The sequence below is a fragment of the Trachurus trachurus genome, assembly GCF_905171665.1.
Source record: "Trachurus trachurus genome assembly, chromosome: 22".
In the NCBI taxonomy this organism is placed as follows: Eukaryota; Metazoa; Chordata; class Actinopteri; order Carangiformes; family Carangidae; genus Trachurus; species Trachurus trachurus.
Window position 1 is genome coordinate 8,663,117 of NC_139907.1, and position 26,012 is coordinate 8,689,128.

At 42.5% G+C, this 26,012-nt stretch overlaps 1 protein-coding gene across 4 annotated transcripts in view; it reads right to left on the minus strand.

Moving 5' to 3' along the window:
- Positions 1-489: 489 nt before the first annotated feature.
- sptb (spectrin, beta, erythrocytic) overlaps positions 490-26,012 on the minus strand; it is a 44,995-nt gene continuing 19,472 nt past the window's right edge. For 3 of the 4 annotated variants that reach the window (XM_083998377.1, XM_083998375.1, XM_083998376.1), the window contains 32 exons: positions 25,130-25,210; positions 24,841-24,956; positions 24,618-24,730; positions 24,318-24,505; positions 22,983-23,100; positions 22,185-22,343; positions 21,283-21,585; positions 21,033-21,183; positions 19,304-20,174; positions 19,071-19,208; positions 17,731-18,490; positions 17,305-17,507; positions 16,262-16,352; positions 15,669-15,815; positions 14,838-15,104; positions 14,209-14,433; positions 13,535-13,624; positions 12,452-12,742; positions 11,976-12,106; positions 11,469-11,673; positions 10,744-10,967; positions 10,261-10,411; positions 8,882-9,126; positions 7,792-7,930; positions 7,345-7,429; positions 6,869-7,065; positions 6,040-6,125; positions 5,755-5,818; positions 5,237-5,493; positions 4,299-4,472; positions 3,851-3,893; positions 490-3,485 (listed from right to left, as the gene is read on the minus strand). In XM_083998377.1, coding sequence (XP_083854503.1) covers positions 3,294-3,485; positions 3,851-3,893; positions 4,299-4,472; positions 5,237-5,493; positions 5,755-5,818; positions 6,040-6,125; positions 6,869-7,065; positions 7,345-7,429; positions 7,792-7,930; positions 8,882-9,126; positions 10,261-10,411; positions 10,744-10,967; positions 11,469-11,673; positions 11,976-12,106; positions 12,452-12,742; positions 13,535-13,624; positions 14,209-14,433; positions 14,838-15,104; positions 15,669-15,815; positions 16,262-16,352; positions 17,305-17,507; positions 17,731-18,490; positions 19,071-19,208; positions 19,304-20,174; positions 21,033-21,183; positions 21,283-21,585; positions 22,185-22,343; positions 22,983-23,100; positions 24,318-24,505; positions 24,618-24,730; positions 24,841-24,956; positions 25,130-25,210 — 6,505 coding nt within the window. In that variant the 3' untranslated portion in view covers positions 490-3,293. Of the gene's footprint in view, positions 3,486-3,850; positions 3,894-4,298; positions 4,473-5,236; positions 5,494-5,754; positions 5,819-6,039; positions 6,126-6,868; positions 7,066-7,344; positions 7,430-7,791; positions 7,931-8,881; positions 9,127-10,260; positions 10,412-10,743; positions 10,968-11,468; positions 11,674-11,975; positions 12,107-12,451; positions 12,743-13,534; positions 13,625-14,208; positions 14,434-14,831; positions 15,105-15,668; positions 15,816-16,261; positions 16,353-17,304; positions 17,508-17,730; positions 18,491-19,070; positions 19,209-19,303; positions 20,175-21,032; positions 21,184-21,282; positions 21,586-22,184; positions 22,344-22,982; positions 23,101-24,317; positions 24,506-24,617; positions 24,731-24,840; positions 24,957-25,129; positions 25,211-26,012 lie in introns of all 4 variants that reach the window. The other variant, XM_083998378.1, reaches the window with a different exon arrangement.

Sequence of the window (26,012 nt, forward strand, 5' to 3'; positions counted from 1 at the left end):
CCTATTGAGTTTGTAAAGATTGAAATGAGCTGTTATTCAGGGCTTTGTATTGCCATAAGTGATCATCCTCAGCCTGTTACTTGTCAGCTGAGATCTAATTAGTCTAGCCTACGGCTGCCTCGCTGTCTTGAGGCTGTTTATTCAATGTTTTACCAACAGCCACTGGAATGTAAATACAACAGTTTTGTCTACTTTGAATATTTTCATATGCATTTGCTCTTATCTGAAATTAACTCGGTGAACGGATGACTGTTCGACAAAGTAAAACTGCCTTTTGTTTCACGCCTGCCTCTGTTAAATTTGTTTGTACTCAATAAAAAACAATTCTCAAATGCATGTTATTGCACCTTTTTCATGTATTATTAAATAGAATGAAATTGGTTTTCATGACAAAAAAAATGCAGCTGTAGCCATGGTTTTCACATATCTTTCAAAAGACGAGGTCAATAAAATAAAACAAAAACAAATTGGATAGTCTCAGGAGTTTATTTTAAACTTTATTCTCTCAAAATGTATTTGATATTTCCTGTCAACATTTTTGGATATTTTACATAGCTAGAGAGTACAAAATGCAGATTAAAAACCACTGAACAGAAAAGGCAAGGTAAGGAAGGAAGGAAGGAGGGGAGGGAATAAACTGAGTGGATGGAGGTGACAGAATATGAAGTGTCAGAGTCTGAGATACCACAGATAGAGTGACTGATTTAAAAACAAGACTGAATACAAGTGACACAAGTTCCCCAAACCATTTCAAGGTGCATTCATGAGAGAAAGATTTGACTACTGGTCGTTTGTTTTTAGCACAGACGTAATGCAACGCTCAGCGAGAGGATCATAGATTTAATACGTCCTTTGTTCCTGTTTGTAAATGTAAATAACCCAGAGAGAGAGAGAGAGAGATCATTACGATGCTACCTCATTTCCTGTAAAAACTCTGGAGCTGAACAGTCTCATCAATCTTTCCATACCTGACTTCCATCACTTCGGTGAGGTCACTTGAGTTAGAGCGTATAGTTCAGGGACGGAGCCCGCTGTACAAGGCAAGACGGCAGTGAGAGAGTGAGTGTGAGCCACCATCCTGGCCACAAATTAAACACTTATAAATAAAAGTTCCTTATACTGTACATACTCTATTATTTCCTTTATGCATTTTGTAGAGTAAAATGTATTATTCTATATAATGGCTTTATTGTTCTATATACTCTTTAATGTACCCAAAGTCTCACACTTCCTTATTATTTCCTCCCTTACATTCAGAGTAAAAGACACGTTCCCTCAGCTCCATGCTGCATGTATCCTCGCATTAGATAAAGAGAATGCCTGGTCCTGTTGTGTGGTTTGGAAAAGCTTTTTGAGATTCGCCTGACCCACAGCTTGTCTTAGACTTTGGTTGGTGCAGTAAAAAAAAATAATAATAAAATAAAATGAATAGTGGTCCAGGTGCCCTGTTGTTGTTTCTTTTTCTGTTGATAGAAATGATAGCAGAGAAGTTTTCTGGTAGATAAAATCTAGCTTGTGAAACCAGAGGAGTGTTTTGTAAAGTTAGATTGCCAGGCAAACAAGGCTTATTGCAGCAAGTAAGGTCTATTTCCACAAAGGAGGTTTAAATAAGCTTGTCTCATGTATATAAGCCCCCACCCTTCATACACAGCAGCAGGACCCCTGACTGAAAGAGACGGGTCTAATGTTGCCAAGTTGTTTGCAGTCATTTTGTGTCACTTAATGGACGTTTTTGCATCTCTTTGTAGTAGTCGTGGGTCTCTCTGGTCATTCTGTGGGCGCTTTTTGTTTCTTTTGCCTCTTGTTGTGGTCGCTGTGTCTCTGTGGTTGTTTTTGCTTTGTGATCAGTTTTGCATCTTTTTAGTCATTCTTGATTGACTCTCAAATAACAAATGTAAGCTGTCACTTCAAAGAGGCTCTGACTCCATAGGCGCAGGCCTCGTCGGTCTGTCGAGTCATGCATCCACAGAGGTTTCGCCAGAGTTACCATGGAAACTTATCCCTGGTTGGGGCGGTTTTCAAGTCGCTAATCATCTTAATTCTTGAGCAAAATATAAATGACCAAGTTGTCAATTTACACAGTTTCAGCGCTGGCCAAACACATTTTTAAAAGTTTACTTTCCGTGCTTTGTTGCTGCAAAAATCAGGGCTTAATTTAATTTATTCTTATTCTGATCAGTGTTTGTTTTGTTTTTGTAGCGGTCAGATGACTTGACTTTACAAAGTGGATTCATCTGGATTCTGTTAGTCCTATTCATTTGAAACCAGGCTTTTCACAATAAGAGTTCCTTTATAAAACACCCCTCTTTGTTTATACGACAAGCCAAAATCAAAGACAAGTCAGGCAGGTCAAGTTAATCTCGATTGAAGGTTCAAAAATATCACAATAGCACCATATCAAACTAACGTAAAACATACTCCATGCATCTGTAGATATATATACTGTATATGTATATATGTTAATGAATAGATATGAAATTTAGGGTTCAATACACAAGTGTTGAATATGTTTCAAGTTCACAGAAATAACTACAGCCACAGCTCAGTTGAGAAACAGACTGACTGTGGTGTCACATGACTGCTCATGTCGTCGGGTACCAATTTAAAAATCTCAACAGTCAAACCCTTCACAGTGCATAGAGCGTTTAGTTTGCATACCTGCAATTAAACTTGGTGTGTGTGTGTGTGTTTGTGCACGCGCACCGTACGGTTTGCCCATCACCAAGTCTTTACGCCGCATTTACAAAGCATTTTTTAAAGCCCGTCAAAATTCACGCTTCATTCTAAGAGTAGCATTTTAGTGCTCCAAATTCAAACAGCACAGTATTACAGTTCACAACCATTTTATAAGGCAGATTGATAAAAGTACGCGTCGGTACTCTCGGGTCGTCCTACGTTCGTTACAGGCCTTCGTATCGTACATAGCTGTATCAAAGCATGCCTCACTAAAGCTAAAATTGCAGCAAAAGTAACACAACAAAAGTTTTACAAACATTCTTTGGTTGAGTGTGAAAGGAGCATTCCTGTGCTTTCATTTGATGCTTTGAATTTGGCATTTGGTAAAAAGAAACACAAAGAGAAATAGTGGACCTTTGCAACGATACACCGACTTAAATACAGGCAAAAGAGTGATGGCTTTAACCTAAACTACATTATTTATGTCAACTCTCGCAAAATAATATAAAAAATCTAGTGATAAAAAGCTCGCTCCGATTGATTGTACACAAATACTACTTTCTCTTTCCAGGTTGCCTTGGCAACCTCCCCCCTCCCGATGGCCCATCCATCTCCTTTCACTTCTTCTTGGCAAAGCGACTGAATTTCTTCTCCTTGTCTTTCTTGGCAGAGCTGGGCTCAGGGAGGGCAGCTGAGGAGGAGGGAGGGGGCAGGCTGTGGGTTTTGGCCCCTGAGGGCCCCGACGCCTCCTCCGCTGCCAGGGGCTGAACGGCCTTGTCCATGGCCTGGCTCCAGCGCTGGAGCTCCTCCTGAAATTAAAAACACACACACACACACACACACAACCAGCTTACAAAGGGAAGTTCACCTCCAGAGGGACAGTGTGTGTTTTTGTCTCTTGGTCGATTTGAGTGAAGCACAGCCCGGCTTTTAACAATGAAACTTTCTGAAAGGCTAATTCAAGGTAACATATGTACATAAAAACAACCTTGTGGTGAGTTATTTTAATTTATAAAACCTAATGATCCCCAAAGGGTAAATCCTAGTGGAGGTCAAACTGAAATGTAAACATGTTTGTCCTGTCTGCATCATTGTACTGTGTGACCACTGCTTTATCAAAGAGGAGTCAGATTCATGGAAAGCTGTTCAGAGTTAATCACTGTTATCAACTCACCTCATCTTTACACTGGAACAGATATTCACTGCCATCACCAAGACTGTGAGAAAAGGAGAGAGGAAAGTGAAGTTAAAATCAATCGTTTGGAGTAAAACAAAGATTTTCTTACAAGAATCTAAGTAATAGACGACTCATTTAAACACACTCTTTCAAATATGCAGAAAAAAAAGTTTGTTTCACTTAGCAGCAGATCTTAATGAGCAAATTATAGCAAAGTGATTGAAATTAGGATTGCAACTAATCTACTATTATTATCTCCCAACTGGTTTCTTCATTGGTTAAAATAAATTAAAAGAACAAAAAAAAATGCAAATCACAGTTTCCTAAAACATCATCATTGTTTTGTTTCCAAATAAGGAAGAATATCCATCTACTTTTTGCATTAAAGTAAATGAACATATTTAGTTTAGTATTGAGACAACAGAGACAAACTGAGGACTCTCACCGTAGTTTGGCGACGTGCTTCTTCTTCTTGTAGTTGCTAAGCACCTCCCAGCTGGCGTTACTGAGGGACAGAGGGTCCTCGCCGTGATACGTCGCTCCGTGTCCGAAGCTCTTGGCGTCCTTATAGGCCGAAAGCTGACCGGGCTTCAGCACGCAGTACAAGTTGGTCCATGACCTGAGGTGCGGTGGAGGGACGGGGACAGAGGAGAACTTCAATATCGATCATTTCAGGTGGCTAATTTCTCACAACGATGCAAAGTGAATTAATTCAGTTAAATAGAAATAAGGAGAGCAGTTGACGCAGCTCACTGGTCCGCAACAAATGCAAAGTTTTAATCAATTTTTATCAACTTTGATCAAGAGTAACCAGGTCCTCTGTCAGACAGCAGTCATGTGGTCGGGGGGGAAAAACTTTCTGGAGTTGCTTGTGCATAAACAAAACTGACTTATAGAAACTTTTTATGTTAAAACCACAGAAACGAGACAAAAGTGCATCCAACTTAAATACCTAACTTTTAAACAGAGAAGTGGATGATCATTGATTAAGGCTGCAGTGACTCAGTTCCTTCCTATGCAGTAAAATGAAGTTTTATACTGTATCTGTCCAGAAGACCGGTTTGTTTCTCCTTGTTCGTTCACTTGACTTGTTTCTTTTTTATTTAATTGTCTTATTTAGGTTTTATATTATAGGCTCAGTCCTTTACTATTACCTCTCCACTGTTCAAGGGCACCAATGATTTCCTGTTATATTCTGTACACTATGAAAATATATTTAAGACTTAAACTTACTGGTACTCAGTTGCATGGTGAGAGTGTTTCTGTGCAGGTTGATTTATATAAAATCTACACTTTGTAATTCAAGTGTGCTAGTAGATTAAGTTTGTAAAAAAATAAATGGAAGCAAATGAATGTAATGAAGTGTGGAGAGCTGTACTCCACCTGTTTGAAGCCTTCTTTCCTGAGCCCTCCACGTCATGTTTGCGGCCCAGCGTGCCCTCCAGCAGGACGGCGTGGGCCCTGAGGGGCTCCACGGGCATGGTGGCTGCCCTCTCCGGCTCCTTCGGGGTCACCACTGAGACGGAGGGCTCCAGCTCCAGGGAGCCGCTCTCTCTCATCTCCGACTCGATGGGCACCGTGGAGTCGCCGGCAGCCCCCTCCAGCAGAGCTGAGCTGGGCTCAACTGCACCAGAACCAGACTGGAGGAGGAAAGAGATACAGGCAGGAAGAGAAAGCAAGAAAATGATGAGTGTGTCTTTGATTGTATTATTTCGCTAAATAGACACCAAACAGGCAGATGTGGTTTGTTTAAGAGTAAAAAAAAAAATCTGAAGTGAGTAAAACAAAAAAAACGAAGCTGGTTATCTTTTTTCTCTCCATGACACCAGAGTGCTGCTTTAACAGAGGTCATGACATGATAAAGCAGAGAGGACAAGAGCCGAGTGGGCGCAGTTACTAACCAGAGTTTGCTCCTCGATTGTGTAGAGCTGTGAAGACTCCTCTACAAAGCCAGTGTCTTCTCTCCTATAGTAGAGAGGGCAGCACAGGGTCTGTGTTAGAAACCTTTAACAGCAGCGAGTCAATCTCTGTGTGTGTGTGTGTGTGTGTGTGTGTGACTTGAAAGTTTAAAACACAAGACTGGCGATATTCTGCGCTTGAGCTGTTGGCAACAAATTCAAGAGGAAAAACAGTGTTGAGTATCACACATGATGATTATATGATGTACTATATACGTGTGTGTGTACCTGCTGTCCTTATCTGAGCGTTGTTGCTCGTCTTTAATGAACTGCTCCATCTCCTGCTGCTGCTTCCTCAGCTCCAACAGCTCCAGCTGCAACACAGCAGTGAACTGGAATCAGCACCTAATCTGTTATCAGCTCTAATGTAATTACATAATTAGACACATTACCAGTATCATTTTCAGATATTAATATTAACAGTTGTTTTGTTTTTTAAAATCCATTAATATTCATTGACCAGCTGGTGGGCAGCCAAACGTTTTTCAAACCACAAAACTTCATTTTAAATTCTGGCGAAGGGGAATGTGTAGAAACTGATCCACATGACTTGTACAGATCGAAATGAATACAGTGTTTCCCTTTAGCTGGGATGGTGCAGCAATTAAAAAAAAAAGGTTTTAAATATTTAACTTGATGTACACAACAGTGAGAAACTGGCACGGGATAAAAAGGTTTCTGACCTCATCCTGTGATCTCCAGGTAACGAGGGCTCCAAACTGCCCCTAATTGGGAGCATTTTACCCCTAAATTTTGAGACAGTGCAAGTAAATGTTTGATCTACTTGCGCTTGTGCAACCAGTAAATTTGCCATTTTTTTGTTAACACTGGTGAAACGTGAAATGGGAATCTGGAATCTGTCATTAAAGGTGTCAGACCAATGTGTTTGAGGATCATTAATGAAAAGGAAATGTGAATATTTACTTAGCAAGTTGATTTATGTAGTGTGAGTGCCGCTAAATTTTCTGCTTGCACTCCTAAAATTTTAGATGAGGGGCCACTGTGCTCCAAGTAAAAAAGTTAGTCTGAAGCCCTGCGGCTATGGATCTGTCTGTACCGTAGTGAGGCGCTCCAGTGCGGAGAAGCGCTCCTCCCAGGTGGCGGTGGACTTCTCGAAGGCCTCGTGCCTCTTCAGGAGTTTCTCCACCTCGTCCACGGTGTGGCCCAGGTCTCTGCTGGTCACGTAGGGCTCCTGAGCGATCAGCCAGGCCTCTGCCACCGAGGCGTCCCGTGCAAACTGACACACCTCCAGCACTTCATGTGAAATAGACAGGGGTTGTTTGTTACGCAGGTTTCATTTTGCAGTATCGCCGTTATAAAAGTGAAATCTGTAGCTTTCCATTAGTTGTGCTACACTGTTACATGCAAAAACTCCCATTTGCAAAACACTGGGTACTCAATAGATTTGGATTTTTATGGCTCTCATTATATTTAGCTTGAGGAAATGCATTTTATTGCATTTAATAAAGCGAATATGTAATAATGTATGTGTAGGATTCGTTTTTTTGCTAAGGTAAGTGTAGCTTTACTTACAGAGTCTGAGCCAGTCCCATCTGTCGTCCCACTTGAACATCATCTCCTTCCTCTTCTCCATCAGCTGCACCAGCTTCTCTTTGATCTGACACGAGCAGTTATACAGTCGCAGTTACATATCAGCATTATTAAACAGCTCAGCCCCAAGTCTGGCTATTATCCTCTAAGAATTTGAATTGTGAAGTAATTAACCGAACGTAAAATTCAGGCCGGGGTCAATTGCTCATTTAAATTCTTTTGGCTTTTCCATTTCTAATTAGTGTTTGCTTTATAGTCTCCCTGATGAGTGTAAGATGAGTGGAATTTCTTCTTTCGTGGCAATCCAATTGGTTCCATTGTGCCAGACAAGAACAATCACTCCCAGAAAAGTAATTAAATCTAATGAAAGCAGCAATTTGAGGCCCAGCTGAGAATGAAAAGAAGCTGTCTTTGCTGCCGAAGCCTCACCTCAGCAGAGTCTCGGTGCTTGCGTGTCAGCAGGGCCTTTCCGAGATCTATGCAGTCAGTGAATTTGGCTCCCCTGGCCTCAATCTCGGAGCGGATCCCCTGGTGGTACTTCTGCAGGAGCTCCACGGATGAGACGTCCCTAATGCACAGGAGGGAGGGATGAGAGGTGATGAACATGTAATCTATGATGTTTATCTACCTCTGTTGGTTAGACCCAGAACTGCAACAACAATCAATAAGATCTTGAGGACATATTTTTAATGGTCAATTTCAACTTCCTCTAGAATGAGACCAAAAAATAAATTAATTAAAAAATGACACAGTGCACCTTTAATAATTAGCAGGTATAATGGATAGTGATCATTAATGACTATTGCATTACTCCTTAATTGATACGACATGGTGATGATGTACAGTATATGTATGTATGTATGTATGTATGTACATACATGTATGTGTATATGTGTATGTATGTGTATATGTGTTGATATGCATGTATATTTTAACTAGACATAGGGGTGAGAGCTAACAAGCTATGCTTCTTCTCACTCCTTTTCGAATATGTCACTTATTTTCCTTTTTTTCTTTCTTTTTTTAAATAATTTTTTTGCTTCCTCAGTGTTTACCTTTTACTATTTTCATATTTGAAATAAACATAAAAAAATAAATAATAATAATCAGAATATTCATCATTAAGGTTATAATGACCCTTATATCACTTTAAATAATTGTTGAACTACAGGTTAACAAATCTGGGCACCAGCATCTGAAAAAAAATGTTTTTTAAACATAATTTACATTTTATTGATTTATTTTATATTATTCAAATATGAAAATAAAAGCTAAACGGAAAAAGTAAGACTATTACTCAGAGGTCAAGGTTTCAAGCTGGATTTTCAGTACGCAGTAAAAAACGAGTCAAATACTCATAGGGCACAGTCTGAGATTTGTTTTTCCATTAATCAGTTTTCCCCTCAGAGACAAAAAAAACAAACAGTATCTCTGCAATTTAGAATTTACAACTTACAAATCAATACTGATAATTGAATAATGAAGGGAAAAATGTGTTATAAATAAAAGGGATTCTCACCTGGGTTTCTCCTGAGTCTCTATCTGCTGGATGATGCTCTCCATCCAGGCCATCAGGTCTCGCACCATGGTGAAGAAGCGGAACTTCTCGGCCGTGTCCACCAGTTGAGCCCTGCGGCCGTCGCAGGCGTCCAGCAGCCCCTTCCAGGCCTCCACCACCTCTTGCTCAGTGGCCTGGATGGCGTCCGCCCTGTCCCCTGCATACTGGGCATGAAGTCTCGCTGCTGTTTCTTGGAACTGTTGAACCTGGAATATATTCATAGATAAAATCACCAAAAAACAAAAATATATATCCATTACCCATGAAAAGGTGAAATTAAAAATCAATTTTCACTCATTTTCATTCTCTCATTAGAATATTTTTGAGCCACTGAGGCTTTGAGAATTATTTTCCAATTATTCAACTGATCAAAATTTTACATAGGAAACACTGTAAATGGAAAGTCTCCTTACATAGCTTATGTCCATGCTGGCATTAAAGCAGCTCTTATCGAGTTTTCTCTCTCCTTTGACCACATGGGGGCAGCATGGTGAGTGTGTCAGTCAAATATGTCAAGTCATTTATCCTCTTATCAGTTGTTCAGCAACTCCTGACAAAATATCTTAGTCTACAGCAGCTCAAGTGTTGCACCATGTTAACAAGCAATCTCTAGCTTTGTTCATGTCTTTGGAGTTTTTTTTTTTTTTTGTGGGTCATGATTCTCTTTGGTTTTGTCCCCAACATTGACCACATTAATTCAACCCATTGTTGATATACAAAAAATGAATTATTGCAGCTTTAAAGCAGAAGTAAGTGATCCGGTCGTTTTGGCTAACTTCCTGTCAGCGGATGGAGTTAGCAGTCCCCTCCAATTATACAACTGATCAAATTTTAGATTTAGAAAACACTGTAAATGCAAAGTTTCCTTACATAGCTTATGTCCATGCTCGCATTAAAGCAGCTCTTATCGAGTTTTCTCTCTCCTTTGACCACATGGGGGCAGCATGGTGAGTGTGTCAGTCAAATATGTCAAGTCATTTATCCTCTTATCAGTTGTTCAGCAACTCCTGACAAAATATCTTAGTCTACAACAGCTCAAGTGTTGCACCATGTTAACCAGCAATCTCTAGCTTTTCATGTCTTTAAGTCTTTAACCCATTGTTGATATAGAAAAAATGAATTACTGCAGCTTTATTTTTTTATAAAGTATACACTTAATCCTTCATTGAAAGGGTTAAGAGGTTGACAAAACTAAAAATCCCTGTACTGGACAGCACATCTACAGCTTCACAGTTGCCTGAATATTGTTGGACCACATGTGAGTCATCCCATTCTGCCTCTTGGCCGCTGTGTTGCTGCGCTCCCTCAGAGTAAAAAAAAGCTGATCCGCTGCGTTGTACCTGTTTGCCTAGAGCGGTGATGTCTCTCTCAAAGGCGGCGTGTATCCTGTGGAAGGACTCGGCTTTGCTGAAGTCATCTCCCACGTCCTCGGGCAGCTCTTTCTGCTTCTCGTGGATCTGAACCACCAACTCCTTCCCGTCATCAAAGTACCTGAGACAAATACATTGATCGATCGCTCACTATCTTTGGCTCTGTGTGCATTATCATCACCACAATTGTCTGCCTACTTAGAAATTGATGCAGTTGTTATATTCAAGTTGAATTATTTGTGACATTGTTATTGTATCCAGGTGTTTTCTGGTTTAAAGCCATTAGTCATGCCATGATAGCACAAATACTCCAGTTATCAATATCATTCTAACTTGTTTTACACAGATTCTGTTGCGTTACAGGATTAGACACAAAAAAACTAAATCGCATCAATCCAGATAAGTGCTTGTCTCCATGCTCGTGGTTTGGCGCATCAATACTGTTTTCCTTACTTGAGCAGTTCATAAGATGCCGTGAGGAGCTGAGCACGAGTGTCGATGAGCTCCAGCAGATCGGCCCAGCTGTCGTTGATGCCGTCCTTCCACTCGGCCATGGTGGCGGCCTCAGTGTGGCCGGCTTCGATCAGCTCGTCTATCGTCTGGTTGACGAAGTCCACGCGCTCCTGTCCCGCCATCCCCGTCTCCCGTGCGAAATCTCTAAACTTATCCCTCAGTAGCTAAAGAAGGAGAGGGGGGGTAACAACAGATGCAGAATTTGTCTTTTTTTTTTAAGTTGAAAGTTGAGATTTCCCTTTTGGCTTAAAGCTGCACATAGACAGTTATGAAGTTGGCAGACCAGATGGCAGCATGAAAAAAAAAGATTTTTGACTTAAATAGCTAAGAAATCAGGTGATATCTGTAAACTGCGCAAAACGTGTTTGCTCAAGTGTTCACCAAACCAGATGGTCTGTGATCCCCCTTTAAACCAAAAACAGCAAAACCACAGCGCAGCAAAGGCATCTTGGGGGCTTTTCTTTTTTATTTATGAGATACTTTCATCATTTGCTTCTCAGTTTTGATTTTTCGGTTCCCTTAAACGTAAAAAATTCCAGTCAGCGAGTATATCCACCTGATCAAAAACAGCTCCGTCTCCAAAATGAGATGGAGCATGAAATGAGGCTTCATAAAAATGGATCGTGTGTCTGTGTGTGTGTGTTTTTGTGTGTGTGTTGTAATACCGTGACGTGATCCAGGTCCTGGCCCATCTCCTGGGAGGAGGCCACCACGTCTTTCTCTGCGATCCATTGCTCCAGTTCTTCCACCTCTCGGCTCAGCAGGAAGTGGTGATAGGTGTGATCCAGCTTCCTCCTGCGATCCTCGGCCAGCTCCTTCAGCCCGGCGTACTGCTTATCCACCTGGCCCTGTCGCCGGATGATCTCCTCGCTGCGGGTTTGCAAGGTAAAAAGGGAGATGGATGGAGGATAATGAGATGCAGGGAAAAACGGAGAAAATGAGAAATAGGGGGCAAAGAGATTGGATTTAGGTTTACTCTAGATGAGCCCTTGAGATTAGGATATAGAAATTACCACACTTTTACAAGCTTGTCTCTCTTATCAACCTGAACCTCAAGTGACTGGGACAACAAGAGGGAATTAAAATCTTTTGCAGCGGGTTCAGATGTAATTTCCCAGTGTGTATACATCAAATAAAAAAATAAAAAAATAAAAAAATAAAAAAGCACACACCCGTCTGGATGGTCCTCGGCCAACATCTTCTGGGCACGGTCAGCCAGCGCCTGAATGGAGTCAGCGTGGTCGTCCACCGCCTGCTTGAGGATGGTGTGGCGCTTCAGCATCAGCATGGCACTCTGCTCATCCTAGAAAGACGGAGGAAGAGGAGAGGAGGATGAGGAACAATCAGGAGGAAAAAACTGCAAGTAAATTATGCGAAAAAAAACAGACAGAAGGCTGCACATCAAAGCAGCGCAAAATGCTCCAAATGAGCTCTCAATAGAGGCTGCCAGTTATAAAAAGCGTGTCACCTTAATTGAAGAATCCCTAACCATGTAATCACGTTAATGCATGCAGTGTCACTTGTTATTTGCACAACATGATATGCCTTGTTTTGATTTAGATAATAAGATCTGTATTTTCAGACATCTGCAGTTAATACTCCCGCTCCCCGGTCTCTCACGCGCCGATACTGTTTCCCCCCGTCTCACCTTGGCCTTTTCGTCTGCGATCATGTAAAGCTCCTGCTCTCCGATCCAAGCCTCGGCCTCGTCCGCGTCGTTGTAGTACTGCTGGGCCAGGTCGGAGCCGTTCAGCCTCTCCCAACGCTTGGCCATCTCGTCCTGCAGCCGGGCCCACGCCTCCTCCAGCTCCTTCAGCTGCTCCGTGATGCCGTCCGCCTCCGGCCGGCCCTCGGCGCCGGCAGCGGCCGCCATCCTCCTTCCGCGTTCCAGCACTTCGTCCACGCGAGGCTGGTGGCCCTCGATTTCCCTCTGCAGCGTCTGATGGATGGAGAACAAACTGATTAGTTGATCAACAGAAAAATATCCTGCAGCTATTAAATAACTAAAAAATGTTGTTTTTTCAAGCAGAAATAATTAAAGAAATCGGTAACACTTTACTTGACGCCTATCTCTATAACGCATTATAACCTTACTTATAATGACTTATAATGCAGTTATAGCACTGTATAACTATAGTTATAAACACTCATAAATGATCATAATGCTTTATAACAATAATCATAACACAGTATAAAGCATTTTATCATGACTTATAAGGTCAGGCATTATAATATGTTATTATTGTTAGTAACTTGCTGACAATGCCCACATCGATAATGCATAAATATAGTAATGTGTTATAATTGTCTTAGACGTGTATAACTTTCATTATAAACACTAAAAGAAAGTGAGTTACTAACAATTATAACGTATTATAATACCTGACCTTATAAGTCATGATAAAATGCTTTATACAGTGTTATGATTATTGTTATAAAGCATTATGATCATTTATGAGTGTTTATAACTATAGTTATACAGTGCTATAACTGCATTATAAGTCATTATAAGTATGGTTATAATGCGTTATAGAGATAGGCGTCAAGTAAAGTGTTACCAAGAAATCCTTCACATCATGTTCCAATATAACAGTGTGTGCTTATATGACAAAACACTGGACTCCAGAAAATGGTGAAGGACATTTTCCATTATTTTCCGATATTCCAATGATTAAACCTATCACTGTGAATTTATAGCCAAGTACAACTTTTTCTACAGATAAATCCCAACCTGGTTTTTCTTCTGCAGCATTTGCACAGTCTGAAGATTGTGTCCATGTTCTTCTGACATTGCCTGGGGCATCCGCTCCTCGATCCAGAGCTGAGAGAGAAGAAGAAGAAGAAGAAAAAAGAAGAAGAACATTATGATAAAGAAAGAAAGACACTGGTTTCTTTTGAGAAAACAGAACTTCTGATCTCTGATGTACACTAGTATAAAGAACTTTTAGGACCATCTCAAATATACTGAGGTTTTTTACCTTTTTACAAAATGTCTCCAACAACTCAAACAGTAAAATCCTTTTTTAAGCCGTCTCCTCCACCTGACTCAAACGGATTTAGGCAGTGAAACCCAATAAGGGATTAAAGCTTTTACCTAGATTCACCTGGAGAGTCAATTTCATGGGGAGAGCTGGTGGTCCTACTATCTTGCATACTGAGTGTACATACAGTAATTGAAAACTTCATTTCTAAATTAATAAGTTATCACTTTGGAGGCTTCAGGCTTCAGTATTTCTACAATTAAATTTCCAAAAGCGGTTATGTTGCTGTCATTCAAAAGCAAACAATAATCCAGCTCCTTTAAAAATCGAACGCTCTTTATTCAAATTTCTGTGCTATCAATCACTGGTGAGAGCCGTGAGCTTCCACACTTTAATTTTGCTCTGAAATTGGATCCGTGCTTACAAGCTCATCGGCCAGGTCCCTGTAGAACTGATGGACAGCCTTGGCGGCCTCCAGCTTGCCCTTGCGCTCGGCCAGCGGCGTGAGGAGCTGCTGGAAGTCGCTCTGCAGGGCCTGCTGCTCGGCCTCCAGCTCCGGCTGGTCCTCCCTGCCTCCGCCGTGTTTCTTCACGGCCTCCTGGAGCTCCTCCAGCTCCCTCGCCCTGTCACGCACCTGGTTCTCTGTCATCTGGCAGAGGGAGATAGGATTGGAGAGGAAAAAGATGAATAGCCTAACAGACAGCCTAATCCAAAGGTTACTCAGTTAGTTAGTCAGTTAGTTATTGTCTCGTCGTTCCCTGCAGCAGCTACAAAGCCAAACTTTTTGTGTTCTCCTTTTTCTTTCACACAAGATTTAGATTTAGGATTTGTGTGCTGTGTTCAGGTGCAAACAGTAAACATAAATACAGATGCTCACTCACTCAAAGTTAATCCTAGGAAATCACACACGGCAAAACTAAAACTATAATGTATTCGCTTCCATGGTGAGATTTAACCCAAACATGATTTAAGACCGTGGATCAGGGGGAATTGCAGTCAGGGAAAACATTCAAATCTCAGGTTTATCCAGTGTAATGCGACAAAGACACAGACCTGATGCTTCTTGAGCAGGATGTTGGCGTTCGTCAGGTCTTTAACTTCCTCGTCGCCGCTCTGCAGCTGCTGCTGCAGGCCGCCCAGCCACTTCTTCATGTCAGCCAGGCTCTGGTCGAAGAGCTCGGAGCGGTTGGCGTCGAACAGCAGCCGGGCCTTCTCCTGGGTGGTGGACTCCAGTTTGTCCCACAGCTCGTGGAGCTTGGCCAGACGCTCCTTCACTATGGGCTCAAACTCTGGCTTGGACTCCATGAGCTCCTGTCCCTCCTGCGTGCACAAAAACACACAGATGATGCTGAAAATGTTGTATTGAGGGGAAATATTTTCTCCATTTTACCTAATTTTATAGTTTAGTGCGGAATGAAGGAAACTTCAAAAACCTTATTTTCTGGGCAAATTGAATCATAGGCAACTGGACTTGTATTTGTCTGGGAAGACGTTTTGCCTCTTATCCAAGGGGCTTCATCAGTTTGTACGCAACAAGTCTCACTAGTCCGCACTAGTACGAACTGATGAAGCCCCTTGGATAAGAGGCAAAACGTCTTCCCAGACAAATACAAGTCCAGTTGCCTACAATTCAATTTGCCCAGAAAATAACGATGACCTGGATGAATGAGAATATCCATAGACATTTCAAAAATCTTCTATAATTTACTTCATAAAAGCACTTATTTGTTTTAATTTTGGGCTAAAATGTGCTAAAGAAAAGACATCCTTATTCTTTATTGCACACTAGCCTTTAAGTACAACCACTAGTTACTATAAAAAGCCAACATAACATAACATAACATAACATCCGCCAACATCATTACAAACTTCATCCTGACTGACCTGGTCTACTTTGTTGAGCCAGTCCTTGTTGGAGGCCAGCTCGGCCATGAAGGCCTGATGTTTGAGCCACTTGCTGTGGAGGTTCCTGGCCTCGTCGTACGATGTGTCCTGAGCCGTCAGCATCTTCTCATTGATCCACACGGTCAGCTGGTGCACAGAGAGGAAGAGTGAATATTAGTCATCAGCAAAGGACAGGACTAGCTCTAATACTTTGGTAAGTCACTTAAGTTTGTGCAGAGGTGACTTTACATCTTTATCTCTTAAAAAGCATTTTGCAATTAGCCAAATGGGACCCCTATCCTAAAAGTATGCATGTTTAGTCTAAGCTTTCTGCTTTCTTGGCCAGGCCATGCTTGTAAAAGAGATTTTTTTTTTATCTCAAGCAATCTGCCTGGTAAAATAAAGGTTAAATAAAATAAATAAATAAATAAAAAAGGTATTGTCACGCACTGCTGTGGTATAATAAACAAAACAGCATTTAGCAAATTGACTGCAATGATCAAGAGATAAAAAGAAAAAAGGGAATAATTACGCTAATAATTAATTGATGTTACGCAGCGATTGCATGAGCAGTAAACTGACGGTGAACTCACATCCTGAGTGTTTTGCAGGAAGTGCTGCAGGTCGCGGTTATCTCGGAGCTTTTCGGACACCTCCTGGGCTCGTCTCTGGTTCTTGTTTTGCCTGAAGGTCAAACCACAGAAAACACATCAAAAAAACACAGCCGCAGACTGATCCAACTCCAACGCCTCCCTCGGTGACATAACTCAGAAAAACAAGGTGTAACTCCGTCCACAACACAGAAAACATACCTGACACACTAACCCAAACCAGTCATCTGTTTCTCTGCTACACCACCAATCGCTCTCACTTCAAGATCAATATCCATTATTGTGGGCGCCTGTCTACCAAGTGAATTATGGGAGTTAATGGGAAAAGCTGCTGTACTCTCTCTACAGCCTCATGTTGACTCTAATGTTGTTCTGATAAGAAAGCTGTTTCAGCGGTGAGCCGGCTGAAGAAAAACTAAATACAATGAACAGATGTATTTTTCCACACAAGAGCAGAGGGTGTACAATATTTATCAAACTGCTCAGAGTGAAGTTTCTCCAAAAAGCAAATTAAAACTTTTTTGCTCTTAATTTGATTGATGGTCAGTTTTTATTTTATGAATTCATTTATCAAACTGTATTCCACTTTTTACTGCATTTATCTCATTCACTAGTTTTTTTTTTATAATTGTTTTGTATTCTATATCTATTTTAACCATTTTATTACAATTACAGTGTTTTTATTTGTCATGTCTCAATTTTGTTGCCTGAAAGAGACTTTGAATGGCACTAACCTGCATGAAAGGTGCTACACAGACACAGATCGATTGACTGCTTAATTGTGACGAATCATATCTGAGCTGAAAATATTATGTTTGATTCAGTCGAGGGTTGACGTGGCCTGTTATTTCTTTTCGTAATGTAATGTTATTTTCATATTATTGTTTGATAAATTCTAGTTTAGCCCAGAACAGGCAGAAAAGTGGTGGAAAAGTGGAAAAATCTTATCACGATCAATACCCCATATGGTTTAGATGATCAGTTGACACCTGAAATCACATTGAGCAAACACACTGACGGCTGACCTGTCTTTGATCGAGTCCATTTTCTCCTGAACCTTCCCGGCGTACAGGTTGTTACTGTCCACCAGCCGCTGTCCGCACCGCACGGCGCCGTCGATCTTGTCCTCGTTGGCCTCCATGGTGCTCACGAAGTCCTCGTGCTTCTTCAGAGCCGCCTCTGCCCCGTCCAGCGTGTCCGGCTTGTCGATGTGGGCCAAGGTGTACTCCTGCAACAACATGTCGAAACAAAGATGAGGACGGAGAAAGAAAAAAAAAAGACAAACGGCCTCGGAACACAAAGCCAGCTGAGCTACGTTATATGACAAACATGCAGTGTGGGAAGTCACTACGCCGCATTCTTCAATTCCACATTCCTTGTTATCACTAACCCCGTCATTAACAGGCTAACTCTGGTCATTTCGTAATGATTTGATCTACTTAGCACAGTACCTGGTTGTTGAGGATGCCGTCCACCGCCTTGCTGTCCCTCATGAACTGCTGGAAGCCCAGACCCTGGTCCAGGAAGTTCTTGCGACTGTCCCACATCTTCTGCAGCTCGACCCAGCCTCGGTCCATGCCCTTCAGCCTCTGCTCCAGCTGCTGGTACTGAGGGTCGTCCTCCTGGCCCTGCGTGACCTGAGCGCCGGTGTCCCTCACGCGGTGGTAGTCCTCCTCGTGGTTGTTTATGTCTTCGCGGACGGCGTCGTGGAGGCTGAGCTGCTCCTCGGCCTCCGGCAGCGTGGCGGGCACGTCCTCCGAAGCCACGGCCTTCTGGGTCTTGAAAAGCCACGACTGGAAGTCATCCATGTCCTGGAGGAAGGTCTGCAACTTGCTGACCTCGCCCAAAGAGTCCTCCCGGTCTTTCAGTGTCTTTCTCAGCGTGTCCCAGGCTGCTTCCAGTTCTCCCCGGCGGGCCAAGATGTCGGCCGCGTTCTCCGGGTGATCCTGAGCCAGCTGGTCGGCCTCGCTCCTCAGGAAGGTGAGCTTGGTCTCGATGGCGGCCAGATCTCTCTCCATTCCGAACAGCTTCCTCTGGATGGTCATGACGGCCGCCAGGTCATTGCCCAGGTCCTGCGTGGACTCGATCACTCGCGTCTTATCTTTGATCCAGGTCCCCGTCTCGTCACACTCCAGTCCGTAGTTGTGCAGACTAACAGCAGAATCCACTTTCCTCTTCTTGTCCTCCACCATGGCCTTGAAGGCATCCCACCTGAAGGAGAAAAATGTATTACATATTTATCATAGAGGATGTTTCTTTCAGTTTTGTAGGGAAAAAATACCAAATGTAATGAAAAATGTAAATTTTCTTAACAGAACTGCTCAATAAAAATAAATAAATAAATCTTATTTATTTTTTAATCTTTATAAATCTTCTATTTTTCTATTTTCTTCTTCTATTGAATGGTTCCCCCGAGTCAAATTACACATCTCTTCATGTTCAGCTCACTCGCTGTTCACTCACTTAAACACTCCGGCTCGCTAGGAATTAATCAGAATTAAATGGGAGCGTAGAAATTGAACACTGTCTCTATTCTACCTATGATTAGTTCTTCATTACAGAGCGCCTTTGAAATTATTAGAAAATTATTCAGAAGTTACAGACATCCAAAAGAAAGTAAAATAAAACTTTTTTTTTTTTTTTTTTTTACTATTCTTGCTCCAGGGGAAAGATAAAAAACATAAAACATTAAATTTGTGTCTTTCAGGTATAAAGCTAAATGATTTACTAGACACATAGTTGAACAGTAAAAAATTTAAGCCTTGTGGTGTAGAGATAAAATTCAAATCACCTCTTATTCAGTCGTGTCTGACATTCCTTGACCTCCTTGGTGCGAGGGTGTCTGCTGTCCTCCAGCTGCTTCACAGCTTTGTTGACGTCATCAACCCTCGACTGAACGTTTGCCATGTCCTGAGCCAGGATGCTCAACCTGGAAGAAAGAAAATATTCTTAAACCTCGATACACATATATATATAAAACAGTTTAATTCAGGAGTGCGTGATGATGTCGTTCCTTCTGTGTACCTGTTCTGTACGACTTCCAGATCCTCCAGCTTCTCCGGCACTTCCAAACCCACCAACCACGTCTCCTTCTGGCCCATCCAGAGCTCGCAGGCGTCCGTCTCACTGAAGATGGTGTACAGGGCCATGGTGTCGTCCAGCTTCTTCTGCCTCAGGTCGGCCAGAGACATCAGCTCCATGTACAGGTCCTTGATGTCTTTCAGACGCCTCTGGATATCGGGGGTGTTCTGCAACTCCTCCGGCAGCGCGTTGGCCTGTTTCGACAGCGCGTCGATAGTGGCCCCGTTCTTGATGGCTTCGTTCCTCAGGTCGTTGAGCTTCTTGAGCTGCCGCTGCGTGGTGTACTCGTCGTTACCGACGTCGTCGCTGCTCATCAGCCTCTTGGCGTCCAGCAGCCAGGCCTTGAGTTCGTCGGCGTCTCCCTGAAACTGGAAGAACCTCTGAGTGTCCTGCAGGTTCTGTTTCCGAAACGCCGCCAGTTCCTCCAGCTGCTGCCACTGCCTCCTGATGTCGTCCATGCATTCCTGGACCTTCGGGGAGCCAAAGTGCTTGGCCTGGATCATCTTCTCGCCCTCGGTGAGGACCTGGTCCAGGTTGGCGCGGCGGGCTCCCAGCTCGTCCTCGAAGGCGCTGTGTTTGCTCTGCAGCAGCAGCACGCTCGTCAGGTCCTTGCCATAATCCAAGGTGGAGAAAATGTTCTCCTTCTCCCTGATCCAGCTCTCCAGCTCCGTCACCTCCCACAGGAAGAGCCAGAAGCGGCGGGACTGCTCCAGGTGAGCCCGTCGCTGGGCCGCCAGGGCACAGAGCTCCTGGTAGCACAGGTCCAGGTGCTGCACCCTGTCCCGGATCACCTGGGGATCACATGGCTTGTAGGCTGGAGGGAGGGAAGATGGAGGGAAAGTGTTACAACCTGTACATCTACTCTTTTAATTGTCTCTATTTTCTGAAAGGGATAGTTCAACATTTTGGCAAACTCGCCTACAGTATTGCCATAATCCCTATAGTTTTAGGAGTAGGTTCATTACCTATAATTATCGGTGCAAGCTATATTTAGATCGGTGGGGCAGAGATGCGAGCTGCTTAGTGAACACAACAGAGGTGCACGGTACTTTCGCCTTTCCCTCATCAAACTCATCAATCAAACAACTCCAAAACACTCTTGTGGAGAAGTTGTGACCTGCACATTCACCACACTATGAAATAATCATGTAACATTACGAGACAGAGTTGTTTTCGAGGCAAATGCAGCCGGAACTACATCCCAGACACGGCTGTGGGGTGGAGTGATTTCAAACACTTACAAGTAGTTTCAAGTATTTGCTTCATGTGCTGTAATGTTACATAATTATACGTTATTATTTCATAGCGTGGTGAATGTGCAGGTCACAACTTGTCAACAAGAGCGTTTTGGAGTTGTTGGATTGTGTATTTGATGAGTTTGATGAGGGAAAGGCGAAAGTACCATACGCCTTCGTTGTGTTCGTCTCGTCTCTGCTCCACCAATCTAAAAATAGCTTGCACTGACAATTCAAGATAATGAACCTACTGCTATGACTATAGGGATTACTGTATGGCAATAGGCACATTTGCCAAAGTGTTGAACTATCCCTTTAAGTAAAAGCATTTGTTGATCACTTTTGGTTCTGTCACTACTACTGTACTCCATTTACTGTCATCATCCCTATTAAAGCGGTGACATATATAATGAATAGTTTTGCCGAGGGGCACTTACTGTCTCCGTTGGCGAACTTGAGAGCGGCAGCACTGGCGCTGCTCACCCTGTCTGCCTGCAGAGCGATGTCGTTCTCTAACAAAGCGTGTTTCTGTAGCAAGTCTTCAACCTCCAGCAAGTGTTTCCCAAAGTCTGGAGACAGCAGCCGAGCCTGTGAGCAGAATCAATCAATCAATATGATCGGTTCAGTCTCAGGAAAACATATAGGGTATTAGTTTATGAGTATTGCATATTGATTCCTGCTCTGTACCTTCATTTCATCCATCCAGTTGATGATGTAGAGCATCTCCTGGAAGATCCTCTGCAGGGTCAGGTTCTTATCCAGGCGGCCTCGGCGAGCCTTCAGCAGCTCCTGCAGGTAGTCCCACAGACGCATGATGTTGTCTTTCCGAACGTCGATCCGTTTGGCGTCGTGGTAACGCTCCGACTCCAGCTCCTTCGAGATGTCCACCAAGGCCTGGACGCGTTCCTCGTACGCCGCGATGTCCGTCTCGATGGCGTCGTGCTTCTTCTTGGCGGCCTCCACAGCCGGCAGGTCGTAGCCAAAGTTGTCCTGAGGAGCAGAAGGAGCGGAGAGTCGTTCAAGTTCAGCTTTGGATACTACACTGCCTCCATTTTCTGCCTCTTTATACTCCATATACTCTACTCCACTGAGTTTTAAAAGGAAATATTCAACTTCCACTTCCACTTCTCTACACTTAATTGAGTTATACAGATTAAGATTGAACTCACAAAACATTTAATCTTCTTATATAATACAATGGCCTGTTATAGACTATAATAGCCAGTATACAAAGTAAGTAAAATAAGCTCCACCTGATTCTGTTAGTCATAATAAGTTTTACATTATACTCTGCTTGTGTCCAATGTGAGTGATACAGCTTCTGCTAACTAACTTCTGCTCAGGAAGTTGCTGCTCTTTTCAAGGCAATCTGTTTCTGCTGTTTACTTCCCATCATCAATGAGCAGGAACACAAACAACCAGTTAATTACAATACAAACACTGTACAAATGTAAAGTAGTGCAGGTTTAACGGAGGTAGATAAGAATAAGGCATCCTCCTCTATGATCCATGAACAAAAAAAACATCAGATAATAAAACCTGATAATCATGTGATGTGATCTCCACAGTTGCGTTGTGGGTTGTTTTACCTGGGCGACGAGTCTCTGGTTCTCCATGAGCCACGTCTCCCTCATGGCCGCCTTCCTGTCGAATCTCCTCGCCATCTGCTCCAGCTTCTCCTGTCTGATCAGCTCGTCTCTCAGGACGCGCTCCCGCTCATGCTCCGCCCTCTCCAGACGCTCCCAGGCCTGAACGCAGATGATGAGGCGGATCGTTATGCGGATGCGCTAATTTTTTTTTTTTGTCATAGTCGGTTGTCGCAGCAACAGCATCGTCCTATTTCAATCTATCTCTGCGTAATTAACCATCGTTTTTGATGAACTCCATTCATTTGTGAATTATTATTTTATTCTGATCAATCAGCAAATTCTCACGTCTAATTCTACGTTTTGCTTGATAACTGCTCTCTAATTATTACACATTAAACAGACATTACAGTCATCTACTTCATTACTGGACTAATAGTTTTAGCTCTACCAACATTAACTGGGAAATATTCTCTGACTTTTTATTTTCCTTTGCCTGCAGTTCTGTCAGACTTTAATTCTCTTCATGAGATGGGTTTTATTGTACAGTTTAGTAAAGTAGTCTATAGCACTACCTGTATAATTCTGTTCATTTGTGGTTTTAATTGTTGCCTCAGGATTGCACTCTGCTGAATGAATTAATTTTGTCCATCTAACTGAGCCGTGCTGCACGTCTGAGCTTCAAACCGCAGAAACAATCTCCCCAGTAATGGGGGTGACAGCTGGAGACGGTTTTTAATAAAACACTATGTTGTCGCCGCGTGTGCAGCTCCAGCAGCTCCAGCAGCTCCGGCATCTCACCCGGTTGATATCAGCGACCAGGGCTCCCTCTTTAGGCGTGTACACCCTCTGGTTGTTGGCTCTCATGCGACTCTGTATGGTGAACAGCAGCACCTCCAGGTTGCCCTTCTCCTGGAACCTGAAACGAAAACACAGACAAACAAAGTCGCACACCAAAAGGTGAACTTCAGCCACAGGGGGGACACAGCAGAGGCCAATTCATGTGCCAAAAAAAAGGTGAATGAGCTGTGCTGACAAAGGAAATGAACAGAAATACAACAAGAAAAAAAAAACGTAATTAAATGTGAGGTGTTGAATAATTCACTGGAAATAAAAGGTATTCTGTTTGATCAGACCCAAACACACCCAAATGTTTTTTTGTCTTTTCCTCTTTCTGTTTTTTTTCTGGACTTAGTTAAAGCAGAAGTAAGTGGTCCGGTCGTTTTCGCTAATGCTGCGTTCCAGGCAGGCTTTTGAAATCGTAAATTACAGCTTCAAGTCACAACTTACGACTTTGTAGCGTTCCAGGCAACCCACTCGTGTTTTTCCGACCTGTTTTACCGGTGAAAGTCACTATAACGGCCACTCGTAACTTCCGACCGGTGAAGTCGTACCAGATCGAACTGGTACGACTTCACGGTCGGAAAAATACGAGTTTCCTTGAACGCACCATAACAGTCCTCGTCCCTACGTCGCCACATTCACGGCGTCCCTTGGCTGCACACACAGCCCTGCATGCCGTTCTCTCTCCTCATTGGATAAAAACTGTAGGATACGATAAATGTTTTCTCCTCGGCTCAGAGCAGAGCAGAGTGACTGACAGACCCGTGTTTCAGACCAAACACTCTATGTAAGTGATTGCTGTCGGAAGATATAACTATTTAAGACTTATGTTAACACAAATATATCACTTACTTCTGCTTTAAATATGAATAACCGTAAATGTGAGAAATGTTTCATTTTAAGGCAGTGTTTTTCAACCTTGGGGTCGGGACCCCACATGGGGTCGCCTGGAATTCAAATGGGGTCACCTGAAATGTCTAGTAATTGATTAAAATAAATTACCTGACAAAAATATAAAATTATTATGATTAAAAACACCACGCACAATCTTAAACAACTGTATTCTATACTTTCACTTTCTCTAATATAAATCAAGTTCAAATAAAATGCAGCATAATAAAAATATCTGAGCTGGTGCATCTTGATTGACGGCCATGATCAAGTGATCGCAGGGTCACCAGAAATTTGTGATGTCAAAATGGAGTCACAAGCCATTAAAGGTTGGGAACCACTGTTTTAAGGTTTAAAAATGAAGGATGAATAGAACAGACTAAATCAGTATGATCGACTCACTTGGGCGGCTTCTCTACAGTGCGGTAGGTGTTGAAGGCCTGAAGCTGCTGCTGGACTCCAGTCAGAGAGTTGGCGAGTTTTCGGTTGTTCAGCACGATGATGGTCTGCTCGATCCACGTCAGCAGGTCTGACGCCAGCGTCTCGTACTTATCGATCATCTTCTCTGTCTCGATGGCGTGATCCAGAACCTTGGAGAACGAGAAGGAGAAGGAGGTCAAGGCACGATCAGGATGATAAACAGGCTCAACCAAACACATCATCACATGGCATCGAGGAGCGTGCGTCATGTTTCCATCTCACCTTTCCAACTCTCTTGCCTTCGACAGCGAGCTGCTTCATCTTCGAGAAGTAGTGGTAAAATGCCACCACGTACGTGATGATGGACTTCTCATCTGGGTTCTCTGTGAACACATCTACAAAACAAAAGGGGAGACGAGTCCGTCACAGCCAAGCCAGAGACACCACTTTTCCACCAGGCGTACAGTAAAGCTCATAAACATTTATTTCCACGTCTGTCACTCGCCTTCTGGATCTAACAGTTTGGTCACGCCAAGCTTCTGTTCAGCCACGTTGAAGGCGTTCTGGAGGTTGTGGGTCGGGTTGGACCTCTTTAGACTGTTATAGTCCAGCAGATCTGGCCTGGGAGAGAAATATGGAGACAGCAAAAAAAAAAGTGGAATAATGAGACAAGGAGTCCGTGAAAGAGATGAAGGAAGATGAGGAGGAGAGACACTGAGCAGACCGGGCTTCATGTGTGTTTACATTTCAGAGCTGGTGAAAGTGGATTTGGTCATTCATCTATCTCCGCTTACCGGTGTTTGTGTATGAGAGCGTTGAAGGCCATGCCGTCTTTCCAGCTGGTGGTGAAGTTTGTGATGTTGACATTGGGATATCTGCAAAACAGCAGACAGAGGACGTCACTCACTGAGCACACAGGGACATTGCTGAGGAGCTCCTGCTTTAAATCAGTGTCCAGGATTTGTTCTGTGTCTCAACATGCAACCATGCGACATTCACTGCTGCAGCTTCAGCTCCAACACATCCAGCGCTCTCTACTCCAGTACACTTCAGAGTCATAAACTGGACTTAGAGATTTATTTCTTGTATGCTTATATTTTCTTTTGTATATATTGTTAAGATGGGGGGAGGGGGAGGGGCAAATCTTGGGGTTTATTCGTATAGTTTTTAACTTTGTAATTCTGGTAATATTTATCTTTTTGTAATTTTTGTAATATTTAATTTGTAATTTATCTTTTTCTCCTATTTTAAGTTGTTGTATTGTATTATTCTGCTATAATATTCTTTACCTTTGTACACTGGAGCACTGTGACGAAAGAATTTCCCGCAATGATTAATAAAGTATATTCTATTCTATTATTATCTATCTATCTATCTATCTATCTATCTATCTATCTATCTATCTATCTATCTATCTATCTATCTATCTATCTATCTATCTATCTATCTATCTATCTATCTATCTATCTATCTATCTATCTATCTATCTATCTATCACTTTGCAGATTGGGATTAATGATATAAAATATAAATATAAATATGCATATGCACATACAGTAACATACTGCACATACTATAAAGTATTTGCTACTTAGATAAAGGGTATGAGTACTTCGCTGGTTTGTAAATTGCATTAACCCATTAATTAAATTTACATTAAAGGGCCAACGAGGAGTT